The sequence below is a fragment of the Salvelinus fontinalis genome, chromosome 11 (genome assembly GCF_029448725.1).
Source record: "Salvelinus fontinalis isolate EN_2023a chromosome 11, ASM2944872v1, whole genome shotgun sequence".
Taxonomy (NCBI): Eukaryota; Metazoa; Chordata; class Actinopteri; order Salmoniformes; family Salmonidae; genus Salvelinus; species Salvelinus fontinalis.
This window is the reverse complement of record NC_074675.1, coordinates 21286043-21300784: the sequence shown is the minus strand read 5'-3', so window position 1 is coordinate 21300784 and position 14742 is coordinate 21286043. Positions and strand designations below refer to the sequence as shown.

Here is a 14742-nt window from a genome sequence, read left to right as displayed (position 1 = left end):
TTCTCATTCACCACTTAAATTTGTGTGTATTAGCTAGTTGTTGGGTAATTGTTAGATTACTTGTTACATATTACTGCACTGTCGGAACTAGAAGCACAAGCATTTTGCTACACTCGCATTAAGATCTGCTAACCATGTGTATGTGACCAATAAAATTAGATTTGATTTTATAGACAGAAAGAAGAAAAGATAGTGTAACAGGAATGCCAGGAGATAGAGAGTAGAATGGATGGCATCAAGACATGTGGAGGGTGCTACAGATGGAGGGTGAATCTGATTCAAATGTTGTCGGATGGCTCATTGGGCTGCTAGTGGTGTGTGGTGTGTGTTGTGCCTGTGTGCGTGCATGCTTGCGGGTGGTGTGTTAGTGGTGTACTACAGGAGATAAACCGTGTGTAGAGTTGTGCCTTGTAATTTAATCCCATGGTCGAATGTTAGCAGAGCCCCTTCATCTCGTTGTATCCTAGATTGGATTATTCATTGGAGCTAACAGGCTATCACAATCATTGTGAGGCTTCCAAACAAACCAGAAGGTCCTACAATATTACCATGTCCGTGTCACAAATGGCACTCTTTTCAATAGTGCACTGATCAAAAGTAGTACAATGTATAGGGAATAGGTTGGCATTTGGGATGCAAACCATAATAACCAGACTCCACAATATGTCTCTATCAATTGAGGGTTGTCTGTCTTGGCGAGTCCTTCAGAAAGACTCCCAACATGTTTCCCGTTTCCCCTGCAGTGAATGGACACTCTCTTTTTTTACTTTCTTCCAAGGGCTTACTTTTTCTCCTGAAACGTATCCATCAAGAACTGCACCTCAGCATTTTGTATGGGATTGATTGATCTGTCTATGACTGCTAGTGGCTGGCGGGGGCCCTAAATGTAGAGGGTAGTGAGTACGGCCCAGTACATCACTGGGGCCAAGCATCCAGGACCTCTATACCAGACGATGTCAGACCAAGGCCCTAAAAATTGTCAAAGACTCCAGCCACCCTAGTCATAGACTGTTCTCTCTGCTACTGCATTGCAAGCTGTACCGGAGCGTGAAGTCTAGGTCCAAAATACTTCTTAACTGTTTCTACCCCGAAGTCATAAGCCTCCTGAACAGCTAATCAAATGGCTACCCAGACTATTTGCATTTCCTACCCCCTTTACGCTTCTGCTACTCTGTTTATTATCTATGCGTAGTCACTTTAATTAGTGTTACTAACATTGCAGTTTTATGAAAAAATAAGTGATTAGTAAAACAAAGATAAGTAAAAACTAACAGTAACAAATAATTAAAGAGCAGCAGTAAAATAGCAATAGCAAGGCTATATACAGGGGGTACTGGTACAGAGTCAATGTGCGGGGGCACTGGTTAGTCAAGGTAATTGAGGTAATATTGAGGTAATAATATTGTATATCATGCAGCCCCTTGTGTCACGATCGCAGATTTTAGAGAAAAAACACATACCGGTACATATAAGTGTCTTATATTAGCTGAAAGCTTAAATTATTGTTAATATAACTGCACTGTCCAATTTACAGTAGTTATTACTGCGAAAAAATGGCATGCTTTTTTTGAGGAGAGCTCCTAACAACAAAACACTTTTTTTCACCCGATAGGTTTGATAAATTCACCTCTGAAGGTGAAATGTGTACTTACATTCTGAAATCTTGCTCTGATTTATCATCCAAAGGGTCCCAGAGATAACATGAAGTTTTGTTTTATTAGTTAAAATCCTTTTTCATATCTTAAAAAGGTCCATATAGCATGCACGATCAATTTAGTTTTTCCACATGTTCAATTGCAAAGAAAGGAATCTGTGACAATCTAACCCTAAACGTTGTTTCAACCAGTAAAATCATGGTCAGAGATCCTAGAACGTAACCAGACTTCACTATATCATTAGGGGTGTAGTATATCCTATAGGACACCAAATTTGGTCAGAGAACGACGCCTTCATGGCACGTTGATGACGCGGGCGGTCTTCACTTGAACTACTCTGACCTTGTCAAATAAGCACCAATCAGGGTCAGAGTTATGAAAACTGGTGGTTTTGCAAATGTTGAACTTATATAATGGCTGCTAATACTGGAAAAGCTAAATCAAAGTCCAAGTATACAGATTTTATGATATTCTTTCAGAAAAATGTAATATGAATGCAAATGTCACCTTCACGATTTGCCTAAATGTACCTGGGTGACTTCACACTAAATGTCATGTAGTTTGCTCATACTTCAAGTTATCCGTCTGACACTTTGCAGACACACTGCTGACATCTGTGGACACCATCATAATTACAACCAGAGTGATGACTAGAACTGGGACCTTTCTCTTGCATTTTAAAAACGGTAGTAGAAAAACTGTACTTTTCTTCTTCGTATTTTCTTCTACCAGATCTATTGTGTTATATTCTCCTACATTCAATTCACATTTCCACAAACTTCAAAGTGTTTCCTTTGAAATGGTACCAAGAACATGCATATCCTTGCTTCAGGGCCTGAGCTCCGAGCAGTTAGATTTGATATGTTAGGCGAAATAAAATTAAAAGAGGGCTATCCCTAAGAAGTTGGGCTTGTAAGTAAACATTTCACTGTAAGGTCTACAACTGTTATATTCAGGGCATGTGACAAATACAATTTGATTTGAATGTGAATGTGCATGTGTGTGTATGCTTGTGCAAGCGAGCGAGCGTGCATGGATGTGAATGTGAAGCAAGAAGCCTGTCCTGGGGCATAATTGATTGCTTTTGTGTGGTCATTGTGTGAACAACCACAGCACAGGGAGCGAAAGTGACACGACGCAATGTGAAAACAGGCCTAAAGCGGATCCCATTGAGCCTTGATTACTGTTTCTCTACATTTCTCTATTAGATCCAACGTTAGGACTGATTAGGCCTTTTGTCTGAAGGCGTGTTATGTTACGACACTCCTGAGTTTGATTGTTGAGTTGTGATCAAGTGTTGTTTGTTTTGATACAATTAGCTTATTACAAAGGAACATTTCAGAAGTAAAAAAATGCTTTAATCCAATTTGTAAGTCGCTCTGGATAAGAGCGTCTGCTAAATGACTTAAATGTAATGTAAATGTTAATCGATTGCAGAATATGGCAATGAGAATCATGAGTGTTTTGCAATGTTTACTCTTAGGATGACATTCATCATTGTAAAGCTTCACAGAACATATTTTTTTAGAGTACATTTGTTTAATCTAGTCTCATGAGTAGGAGGGAACTGCTTCTATGATCTATGCTCGATTCTAATATATATTCAAGGTGACCTCTGTAAGTTATAGGCACACAGCACATTCTCCAGTGTTAAAGCAACACTGACATTGTTAAAGGTCCTGAACAGTCATTCTGAAAAGTACTTTTTCTCTCATGACTAACTACCAGGATGTTTCAAAATACATTCTGAGTGGGCAGGGAGCTTATATTTATGAGCTCGCATTGACTGACAGCTTTTTGAAAAGCCAATGTAAAGCAACTTGGATGCAGTGAGCAGTGTTGCAGTAAAATCATCTCAAGCAAATTTGGTGATAAGCAACATTGAAATTGCATCAATTCTCTCTCTAATATATATATATAAATCCTCCGTTTGGCATGTCACTTGTGATGCTCTTCACAGCAGCACTGACGGATGTGTTCACTTGAAAACTGTGCAGAGTTTTGAACCACCCTCCCCCCTTTTGTTCCATGCTGGCTGATGACCTAGCTAGTAAGCAACTAGCTAACACCAGACACAGATGAAAGGGGAGACATATCTTTACCATAGAGGAATAGGGTAATCTTTTAATTGTATACTGAACAAAAGTATAAACGCAACATGTAACAATTTTCTTTTCTTTACTGAGTTACAGCTCATATTAGGAAATTACATGACTTGGCAGAGGTGCTGCCATGGGTGGGCACCATGGGTTGGCCCCACAAAAGGGCTTTATTACAGAAAAAAATACTCCTAAGCACCCCCCCCCCTTTTGTCCCCAGCACAAGGTGCGCCTGTGTAATGATCATGCTATTTAAATCAGCAACCTGATATCCAACACTTGTCATTTGGATGGATTATCTTGGCAAAGGAGAAATGCTCACTAACAGGGATATAAAAAAAATTGTGCACAACATTTGAGAGAAATAAGCTTTTTGAACAAACAGTGGTTTGTCCTTTAAAAGTTGCAGCATACTGCAGCACCGCTTGCTGGTGCCGCAGAATTCTATAGCACGTTATTTAAGTGCCAACCACTGGTACCATTAATGCTAGTTAGTGCTACTTTGACCACCAGAGGGCATCTTTGAGAAGCATTTGATAGCCTTCAATAGTGGCTGTACTAGAGAATTTTTAAATGTTTTTGTAAGAACATAGTATATGGGAATGATTTTAAGAAATGTTTCTTAATTAATTTGATTATTATTATGGTTTTCTATTCCAAGAAAAAGGAAAAACCCTCTGGGTTTCCATTAGGATGGAACGGAAAACATGGAGCTGTTCAACGTGACGGTCAGGAGTAGGCTACACAGTACTGGGATATTTAGCTAAATAATCCCCATGTCGTGCGGGACACACAGGAGACAGGACTTAAATTCCCTGATGGGGAGGAAGGAGTAGGCTGTCTTTGTAAATAAGAATTTGTTCTTAACTGATTCCATATGTGTTATTTCATAGTTGCGATGTATTCTACAATGTAGAAAATAGTAAAAATAAAGAAAAACCCTGGAATGAGTAGGTGTGTCCAAACGTTTGAGGCCATCAAGACATTTTGGCTAGAGAAATTGACGATACTACAATGCAACAAATACACTGATCATCTCAGCAAGGTTTTTTTTTTACCCGTGGTCGTAGAGCTGGGTGGAAGTGCAACTAAAATGTAGTTTAAATAACCATCTGCATTTTGAATGTATTTTTTCTAGTTATTTCATTAACGAAAGTATAAAGATGTTGATGAAGAAATACTGTACTGCTGTTTTAAGTTAGAAATGTAACACTTCAGAGTACTTACGCATCGAATACATTGCAGGTAGGGGGATGTTCACACGGAATGTTCACACTTACAGTAGCCAGGCTATACAGAGTCTATTGTCCTGCTAATCGGGCTACAAGTGTTTGAAAACCTGAAATTATAAACCTCAGAAACCTTTTTTTAACCTCAAATACACTGCAGGAAAGTTCTCCTGTAACAGGGTGATACAATTAAGATCCTACATCTGTAGGGTGAGCGAGTCAGGCGGATTTCAGTAACGCAGAATATTTGATACTACTCTGGCTCTGTGTGCTAACTATTTAGTAGTTAATATGATCTTGCCATATATCCAGAAGGATACTATTTTTAGTGCCTCAATCACTTGAGTTTAAAGAACCAAAATAGCATCTGAAAATAACATAAATACCCACTTATTGTTTTAAACACTGAGACAGTGTTTTGACCCTCCCGAATGAGGTTAACCGTATCTCTCTATTTCTCCCTTTCTATCCTCCTCTCTCTCTATCTCTCTCCTCTCCTCCCTCACTCCACAGCTAGTATCGTCCGGACGAAACAGTGGTGTCAAATGGTCCCATGTTTGGAAGATGAGGGCTGTGACCTGTTAATCAATAAATCTGGATGGACTTGTACACAACCAGGAGGCAGAGTCAAAACCACTACGGTGAGTTTTATTTACAGAATGTATATTCTTTCTCACTATGTTTGAAAGCACATTGTGGGGGTAACTACTTGGAATTAAAATGACCAGAATGTTAACTTGAATAGGTATGTAAATTGTAGTCATTCTAATTCCATCAACCACCAATGTGTAGCCTCAACCCAGTGTGAACCCTCACTCACTCACCTCACTCACTACACCACAAGCCATGACTTGGCTCCCAAGTCAGTTTAGATCCCGACATTTCCACAGTTCCATCCCAGAATTAGCTACACCAGCTGACAGCAGAACAATCCTATTAATGAATCCAACCCCATCCACGTACACCTAAGCAAGCGTACTTAAAACGCTTCTTCTCTCCCTCCTACTTCTCCCCAAAAACACAGTGGTTTGTTTACCTGTTCATCGCTCGCAAATAGTTTGAATTAAGTTTCCTCTTAAAGCTAATGACTGGAGCAGATGGAGTCTTCACGGCAGGCATTTTGGGGAGAAAAAGCAGCCTCCCTCCCTCACTTCAATCACGCACACACTGTAAGACTTTTTAAATGTAGTTTCAACAGTAAAACACTGTAAAATTACAGGAAAATACCTTAAATGTCTTTTACAGAATTAATGCTCTAGATTGCACTGCATTATGGGTAAAATGCTGAAAAATACAGTTGTTAAGGGTTATTGGAAGCCTCTTGTAAAAATTACTCATACTGTATGTCTTTACAGTAATAGCTCTGCCAACTGTAGACTAAAATGTTCAGTTTCATGCACCAACCTCATGCTGGAAGAGGAAGAGAGCATCGATTTCAGACTTTGAACTTCCGGGTCAGGAAAAGTACTGCAGAATGAGTTCTGTTTCACTCAGAGAAATAATTCAAACGGTTTTAGAAACTAGAGTGTTTTCTATCCAATAGTAATAATAATATGCATATTGTACGAGCAAGAATTGAGTACGAGGCCGTTTGAAATGGACACATTTTATCAGGCTACTCAATACTGCCCCTTGCAGCCATAAGAAGTTATTGCCTATATCGAATAAAAACAGAGCCGGATATATCTAGTTTCTAAAACCAGAGCTTCTAAAAAGACATGCCAAGACCCTCTCTGCGTCAGCGCGAAGATCCAAAAGGGTGGACACCTCGATTCCAATCAATTTATAAACTTTTGGAACTACGTAGAAACTCCATTTCAAGTCTCCCTATTCGCTAACAACCAGGGGAAGGCGTATGCAGTGCATCTCAACCAATAGAGGACAGGCAAATTAATACACAGGTCTGGGAACAGCCAGCAAAATTCTGCACTCTGACATACACATAGGAAAATTGCTCTAAGTCGAGTTCTGTTTCAGCGACAGATATGATTCAAACGGTTTTAGAAACTAGTGTTTTCTATCCAACAGTAATAATAATATGCATATTGTACGAGCAAGAATTGAGTACGAGGCATTTTAATTTGGATACGAATTTGTGCTATATCGAAATGGCACCCCCTAGTGGCAAGAAGTTAACTTCTTGATGCACGGATCCCTTTGTATACCAAATATACCAAAACACAGGTTAGCTTGTTGTTAACCTGTTTGGGCTGCAAACCCGATGTCGGAACGAAAATGACAACAGCTGCAGGGCGCGAAATTCAAAATCTATTTTTTTTAAATATTTAACTTTCACACATTAACAAGTCCAATACAGCATTTGAAAGATAAACATCTTGTCAATCCAGCCAACATGTCCGATTTTTTAAATGTTTTACAGAGAAAACACCACATATATTTATGTTAGCTCACCACCAAATACAAAAGTGGACAGACACGTATGAATATGATTATGATGTATGAATTATGATTCAAGTAGCATGCACAAGCCAACCGAAATAAACTAAAACCAACCTAAAGAACCCAGAAAAAACTACCTCAGATGACAGTCATATAACATGTTACACAATAAATCTATGTTTTGTTCATAAAAAGTGCATATTTTAGCTATAAATCAGTTTTACATTGATGCTACCATAAATGCTACCACATAGCTACAGTCTGAATCCAGACGGGAGTAGCCAGAGAAAATACAGACACCAACGTCGACTACTAATTACACCTCATAAAACATTTCAGAAAAACATATGGTGGATAGCTAATGAAAGACAGATATTGTGTGAATAGAGCCAATATTTCCGATTTTTGAAGTGTTTTACAGCGAAAACACAATATATTACGAGAGAAGAAATTAGGTGATTATCTTGGTCTGAGATGGAACACATCATCTTGTAATGACGTGTCCCCCATTTTCGGTACTCTGAAAAGCGCGAGGTGGACAGTGGGATTGCCTTTTGTTTAGCTGCCGTTATAGGCGACTACTATCTCCGGCTTTGATTTTATTTGATACATGTCACCATATCATCGTAAAGTATGTTTTTTCAATATATTTCATCAGATTATTGAAATTTTTTTGGGAGTTTTGCCGTGTTCCGTTCTCTTCCGTTTGTTGACATGGAGAGATTCGAGCCACTTGGCTAGCGCGCTTGCTAAATGAAGAGGGAAAGTTGCCTTTCTAAATCCAAACAACGATTGTTCTGGACAAAGGACACCTTGTCCAACATTCTGATGGAAGATCAGCAAAAGTAAGAAACATTTTATGATGCTATTTCATATATCTGTCGTAGTCGTCGGCGCCCAAGTGTTTCTGGCTATTGTGGTAAGCTAATATAACGCTACATTTTTTCCCCGCTGTAAAACACTTAATAAATCGGAAATATTGGCTGGAATCACAAGATGCCTGTCTTTCATTTGCTGTACACTATGTATTTTTCAGAAATGTTTTGTGATGAGTAATTAGGTATTTGACGTTGGTGCCTGTAATTATTATGGCTGCTTTCGGTGCAATTTCTGATTGTAGCTGCAATGTAAACTATGATTTATACCTGAAATATGCAAATTTTTCTAACAAAACATATGCTATACAATAAATATGTTATCAGACTGTCATCTGATGAAGATGTTTCTTGGTTAGTGGCTATTTATATCTTTATTTGGTCGAAATTGTGATAGCTACTGATGGAGTAAAAAAGTGGTGGAGTAAAAAAAGTGGTGTCTTTTGCTAACGTGGTTAGCTAATAGATTTACATATTTTGTCTTCCCTGTAAAACATTTAAAAAATCGGACATGTTGGCTGGATTCACAAGATGTGTACCTTTCATATGCTGTATTGGACTTGTTAATGTGTGAAAGTTAAATATTTAAAAAAAATATCTTTTGAATTTCGCACCCTGCACTTGAAGTGGCTGTTGTCATAAGTGTACCGACGCCGGGATGCAGCCATAAGAAGTTTTAAAGCATGCTGGGAAAAAGGTTAATTTGCTATCATATCTTTAAAAAAAATTGTTGTGAATTTTCATTTAGTTTTGAGTCAGTTCCACATAAACCATTTAAGCAGTAATTTCATTGACTTGGAGTACTACTTACTAGAATTATTTGAGTTAAAATGCCTTGGGGTTTACAGTGGACCTTATTTTTGGATCACAAAAAACCTTTTGACCACTAGTGGATGAATGGTATTGTTGTTTCTGCGTCATTAACATTTTGAGGCATGCCTTGTAAGAGGCTACATGTGTTACACCCATGAGTGAGAATGCTGTGCAATTTAAGAATATGTGGTAGTAGTGCACTAAACTAAATGTGTGTAGGGGACAGATTGGAAGTGGCGCAAGCTGCAAACCTTCAACGGTTGATAATTTGTTATGTCCTTGGTCTGTTTTGCAGTAGTCACTGCAAGTTTGGAAGCCATTGCTAAGGCCTCTTGAAGTGCAAGTTATTCATACATATTTGATATACTGTGTGTATATATTTGATATGCTGTAATATGAAAACACATTACCTAGCAGCCAACATGCTTGCACCAATCCCATACAGTTACAGTAAAATACTGTCAAATACAAACCCTGTCTTTCCTCAATGAATTACATTTATTTAATTAATTTAGCTGGCTTATCTGCTGCAACTATAATGCTGTACATTTACAGGGGAAAGTTTTACAGTGCACATGTAACAGTTTAACTTCACATCCGTCCCCTCGCGCGAACCAGGGACTCTCTGCACACATCAACAACAGTCACCCATCGTTCCACAAAAGCCGCGGCCCTTGCAGAGCAAGGGGAACCACTACTTCAAGTTCTCAAAGCGAGTGACTTAACCGATTGAAACGCTATTAGCGTGCACCACCGCTAACTAGCTAGCCATTTCACTTCCGTTACACTCACCCCCATTTCGACCTCCTCCTTTTTCCGCAGCAACCAGTGATCTGGGTCAACAGAATCAATGTAACAGTTTAACTTTATTACGTCCACACGCCCCGACACGGGCGCGAACCAGGGACCCTCTGCACACATCAACAGTTACCCACGAAGCTTTGTTACCCATCTTTCCACAAAGGCCGCGGCCCTTGCAGAGCAAGGGGAACCACTACTTCAAGGTCTCAAAGTGAGTGACGTAACCGATTGAAACGCTATTAATGCGCACCACCGCTAACTAGCTAGCCATTTCACATCCGTTACACACACACCCACCGTGGCGTCCCACTCTCCCCGTGTTGCAAACTCTCCTGCCTCCACCCTGCCTTCCACTCATTAGTAATGAAATACTGTTAATTTGGGCACATTCGTTACGCAGCTCTCTCTCCCCAATTTGACCCCCCACCTGCCCTTTGTGAACTCTGACCAACATAGGCCACATCATTAATGTATCTGTCATATTTAAGTCATCAGCTAACTCGAACTTGTTTACTCCTTCTCCTGAAGAGATGCGCAGAGTCACGCTGACGCAGTGTCTCAGATCCATGTAGCATTTTCAAATCCAATTGGTACAGCTCATTATCGAGTCTCTCTCTTGCTCTATATCGCAAGATGAGCCCCACAACCCTCTTATATCATTGCATACTGTAGACATTAACATTGACATTTTAGTCATTTAACAGACGCTCTTATCCAGAGTGACTTAAAGCCAATGTATGGTTCATCTGAGTATGTGGTTGGAGGCTCCATATAGTGGGTGTGACACAATTGACATGATTGGTTGACGGTAGGTTACGACGGGAGGTCCTGTATAAACACAAACTCACTTCTTTGACAATTTCCTTCACAACAGCTCTGCACTCGCCAGCAAAGCGCAAGAAGTATGAATGCCCAGACTTCTGCAGAGGCCGTATCAGCAGAAATGCTGCACGGCCAATGCAGAAGTCGGATTGACCATGCAGCACCTTTTACAGTCAGAAGCACTTAGAATTTTTTTTAACCTTTATTTAACCTCTTAAATGTAAAGTCCCCATATTTGGGGACCCTATTAGATAGTTTTTCTCAATTCAGTCTGGTATAGAAGCGTGTCTGCGGAAAGCTGAGTATCTTGGCTATTGACATGTGCCTTAAAGTCTATGGTGTGATTTACTACCATATATGGGCATACGAATGTATAAGGGCAGGTCGAGCCGATGACCTAATTTCAAGATGGCTGCCACGTACATTGCGGTTATTGTCTTGAAGCATAAGCGAAATAAATACGGAATAAAACGATACACACCGAAAGCCGGGACCCCACAGACCATGAGGATGTCTTATTTGTCTGTCTGTGACCTACCGTTATTGACCACCAGCCCTGAGGGTAAAAGTATTTTTTTTACACAACGTTTTCACCGAATAGCAAACATCTTACAAGGTAAGATTCGATTTGGCTGTTTGAGCTATAGCTACTTGCGGGGTATGAAGAATATGAAAGGTATGAAGGAAGAAATCTAGCCTATTGCCAATGTTATCTGATGATGCATGACTTAATGGCAACATCAAATGTCCACTGAGGGACTGTTATTTATATATATATATTTTTTTATTAACATCAAATCAATACAGGAAGTACATGTGGGAACACAAGTGTATATATAAATAATATACAAAGGACAATTGGGCTAGGGGGTACAATATCACATTACACATGGACTTTAAGGGACATAGACACTTATAAAACATTTTTTTTTAATTGTCTTAATTTAGTTCAATGTATTTTTGTATGGAAAGAAAATGGGGTGTTTTGTTTGTAAATTTACATTTGTGAATATGAAATTTGGCCAAAAAACTATTGAAATTAATTATACAAAATTGTTTCAGCTTATTTCTATCGTAGGTAAAGAACCCAAGCAGTACATCTCTTCACAAAAGTGAAAAAAATCTTCATAAATTATAAATCTACTGATGTCTTGCCATAGTTCCCTTACATGATTACAATGCCAAAAAAGATGCAACACCGTTTTTGGGTGGTCATTACAAAAGGTACAATGTGAGTTTATGTTTTCCCTAAACTTCTTCATATAGTGGTTTGCAGGATAATATTTATGAAAAATTTTAAAGGAGTGACTATATCTTTGCGCATCAAAAGTATGACGTCGCCTGCTTACGTGCGGTAGGCATCCATTACACAGGGGATTGGCTACTATGGCAGCTTGACAGTTTTGTAGCCAATAAGATACGTTTTCCAGGGATATGCAGTTGACCTGTGTGGGACAAAGCAAGGCCTAGAACCTTATGTGTAATGGCAACTATTTCTACCTGGCTCAGAGACGAGACTCACCTAGCACGCTACATTACATTGTTAACAGATTTCATCGCTGTAATGTCATTGTTTTAGGATAAAAGATGGCTTCTCAAGGAGGTGAAAACTAAGAATATCGAACAGGAAGCTAAAAAGAAGGCAGCAATGAATAAGTATACCGACATAGAAACTTTGAATAAAATACTGGTCGTACTCGAATCAGGGGAGCGTTTTGGACAAGGAGGATTGACTCAGCAGACAAAGATTGCTTTCTAGAAGTATTGGATGCACTTTTAGATCTGTAGGTAAATTATTTTCATGACATTTATTTTTATTCACCACAGAGTGGTGGATGCAGATGATGATGTTTGAGAGACACCCCTCCCCAGCAAGCGCCCCCGCCAGTCAAGATCCTCACCCCCCACTGCAATGTCCATCACCCCGTCTGATTGTTCTACATTCACTTTTCATAGACCTCTTGAAAAAGAAAATAGGGGCTTGTGGCACCATTCGTCCTAACAGAATTGGTTTCCCCAAAACCAAGGTAAACGACATGACAAAGACAGCACAGAGGGGGGCCATATGTTGGATCAGGACTAACAAGTTTCATTTTGTGAAATGGAAGGACACTAGGGAGTTAATCATGCTCACCACACAGCACAAAGCATTCAATTACAACCATGTCTTAAGGAGGGTGAAAAAGGAAGAATGTCCCCGTTTCTGTGAAGGACTACAATGCCAGCATGGGGAGTGTCAACCTATCTGATGCTCTGATAGGCTACTACCGGGTCCTCCACAAGACCAGGAAGAGGTATAAGACTTTCATTTACCACTTTGTGGGTATTGCTACAGTAAATGCTTTCATTCTCCACAAGCAGATGGCCAAAGCAAAAGGTCAAAACCCTCTCTCCCAGTGGGCCTTCAGAGAGTAGCTGGTGCTGGAAATGGTTGAATTAGGAGCCCAAAGCGAGCTTACATCCATCATAAGACCCCCCACTCAAGGTGAGCACCACTATCCAACACACATGCCAAAAGATAAAAGAACTGCAAGCATTGCACCAAAAAATGTGGGGGGGGGGGGGGGGGGGGTGAAATGACAGATCTTCTGTCCGAAATACCAGTTCGCTTTTTGTTTCCTGTCAGAGAGGGACTGCTTCAAAGACTATCACGACATGCACAAGCTACGGTCAAAGTGAAATCTAATCATCCTACACCTGGGATGTAAAACGAACATGAATGCCATTTGTAAATAGTTCAGCTTATTTCTATTGTTGCACCTTTTTTAGTGAAGGACACGTGTGTAACCAAGTTTGTGTTGGTTAAGACATTTTTGTATTTACTTTGTGTATCTGTTGCTTTTTATATTGTTTTTGTAAACAGTTCATTTGTACGTGGGACCAGTACATTGGATATGCCTAGGCTAAATGTTCAGGCACTTTTGGAGAGGTTGAAAAAACACCTGGATGGTCCCTGTATGGCCCTGACACCACCACAATGTTTGAGATAAGTCAGTGTTGTAGAAATTTTGTTTTTATAGTGAACAATAACTTTTAGGCACATCCAGTGTGTAAAAACAGTGCAATTACCACAGTCGGACACTTTAGAGAGGTTGAAAGGACACTTAAATGTACCCTGGATAGCCCATAACACCACCACAATGTTTGAGTGAGGTTGATATGGTAGAAATTGTGTTTTACACTGAACAAATAGCATTTAGGGATTGCAAATATGTAATAGTACTGGAATCCAATTTACAGACATATGCCACTTTGGATAGGTTTAGGGACACTTGGAAACGTCCCATGACCTCACCTGACACCACTTAGTAAAACATCTGCCCATTTCTAGTTGTTAGGTCTATCAATCCCATTGTTTTTTGGACATTGTTCAAATGTGGTGGAAGCCAACTGATGTGTTTCCAGCTCTGGGCATCAATAATTCACTTATAGCTTGTCAATGAAAGTTGACTTAAAAAAAAAAAAAAAAGTTTATTTTGTGTGTGCTTGATCTTGTGTATTCTGAACTGTGTAACTCCTATCTTCTGATAATTTCCTCATAATCTCCCAGATGTCTTCTTTCCAAATATACCAAGTTTTGGCATGTCAGAATAATGTAATTATACATGAATAGCAGTTACTTTTGGGTATGTCTATTTAGGCGGAAAACTACATTTAAGAGGTTAAACAAGTTAATTCCATTGAGACCAAGGCCTCTTACAAGGGAGCCCTATACCCCCTTGTAACTAACTCCTTTCTACTGTTACCTGCAGATGAAATCCTTATCCTTGATGATTGACCTCAACCATTTATTATCTGAGAAAAAACAGGTATATCTATCACACAAAGAATTCCCAGAGTTATACGTCTGTTGTGTATGACAGATGTGAGGTATAGAGAGAAGGTTGGGTGGGTCTATTTTGACCCGAGTTAGAAGGCGGTTTGTCATCCTGTGTCGACGGTTGGCACCGAGAGGCTGAGAGATGACAGGTATTCATGGCTGCTCCATATTGTACATCAAACGGACGGTCAGAGGCCCTAGTTGGCTAGGGACGAGCTGTCTGTGTGA

The 14742-nt window shown here is 39.6% G+C and overlaps 1 protein-coding gene across 3 annotated transcripts in view; it reads left to right on the top strand.

Moving 5' to 3' along the window:
• LOC129865273 (chemokine-like protein TAFA-5) overlaps positions 1-14742 on the top strand; it is a 195322-nt gene that overhangs the window by 160956 nt on the left and 19624 nt on the right. For 2 of the 3 annotated variants that reach the window (XM_055937912.1, XM_055937913.1), the window contains exons 3-4: positions 5497-5624; positions 13056-13179. In XM_055937912.1, coding sequence (XP_055793887.1) covers positions 5497-5624; positions 13056-13109 — 182 coding nt within the window. In that variant the 3' untranslated portion in view covers positions 13110-13179. The remainder of the gene's footprint in view (positions 1-5496; positions 5625-13055; positions 13180-14742) is intronic. The other variant, XM_055937914.1, reaches the window with a different exon arrangement.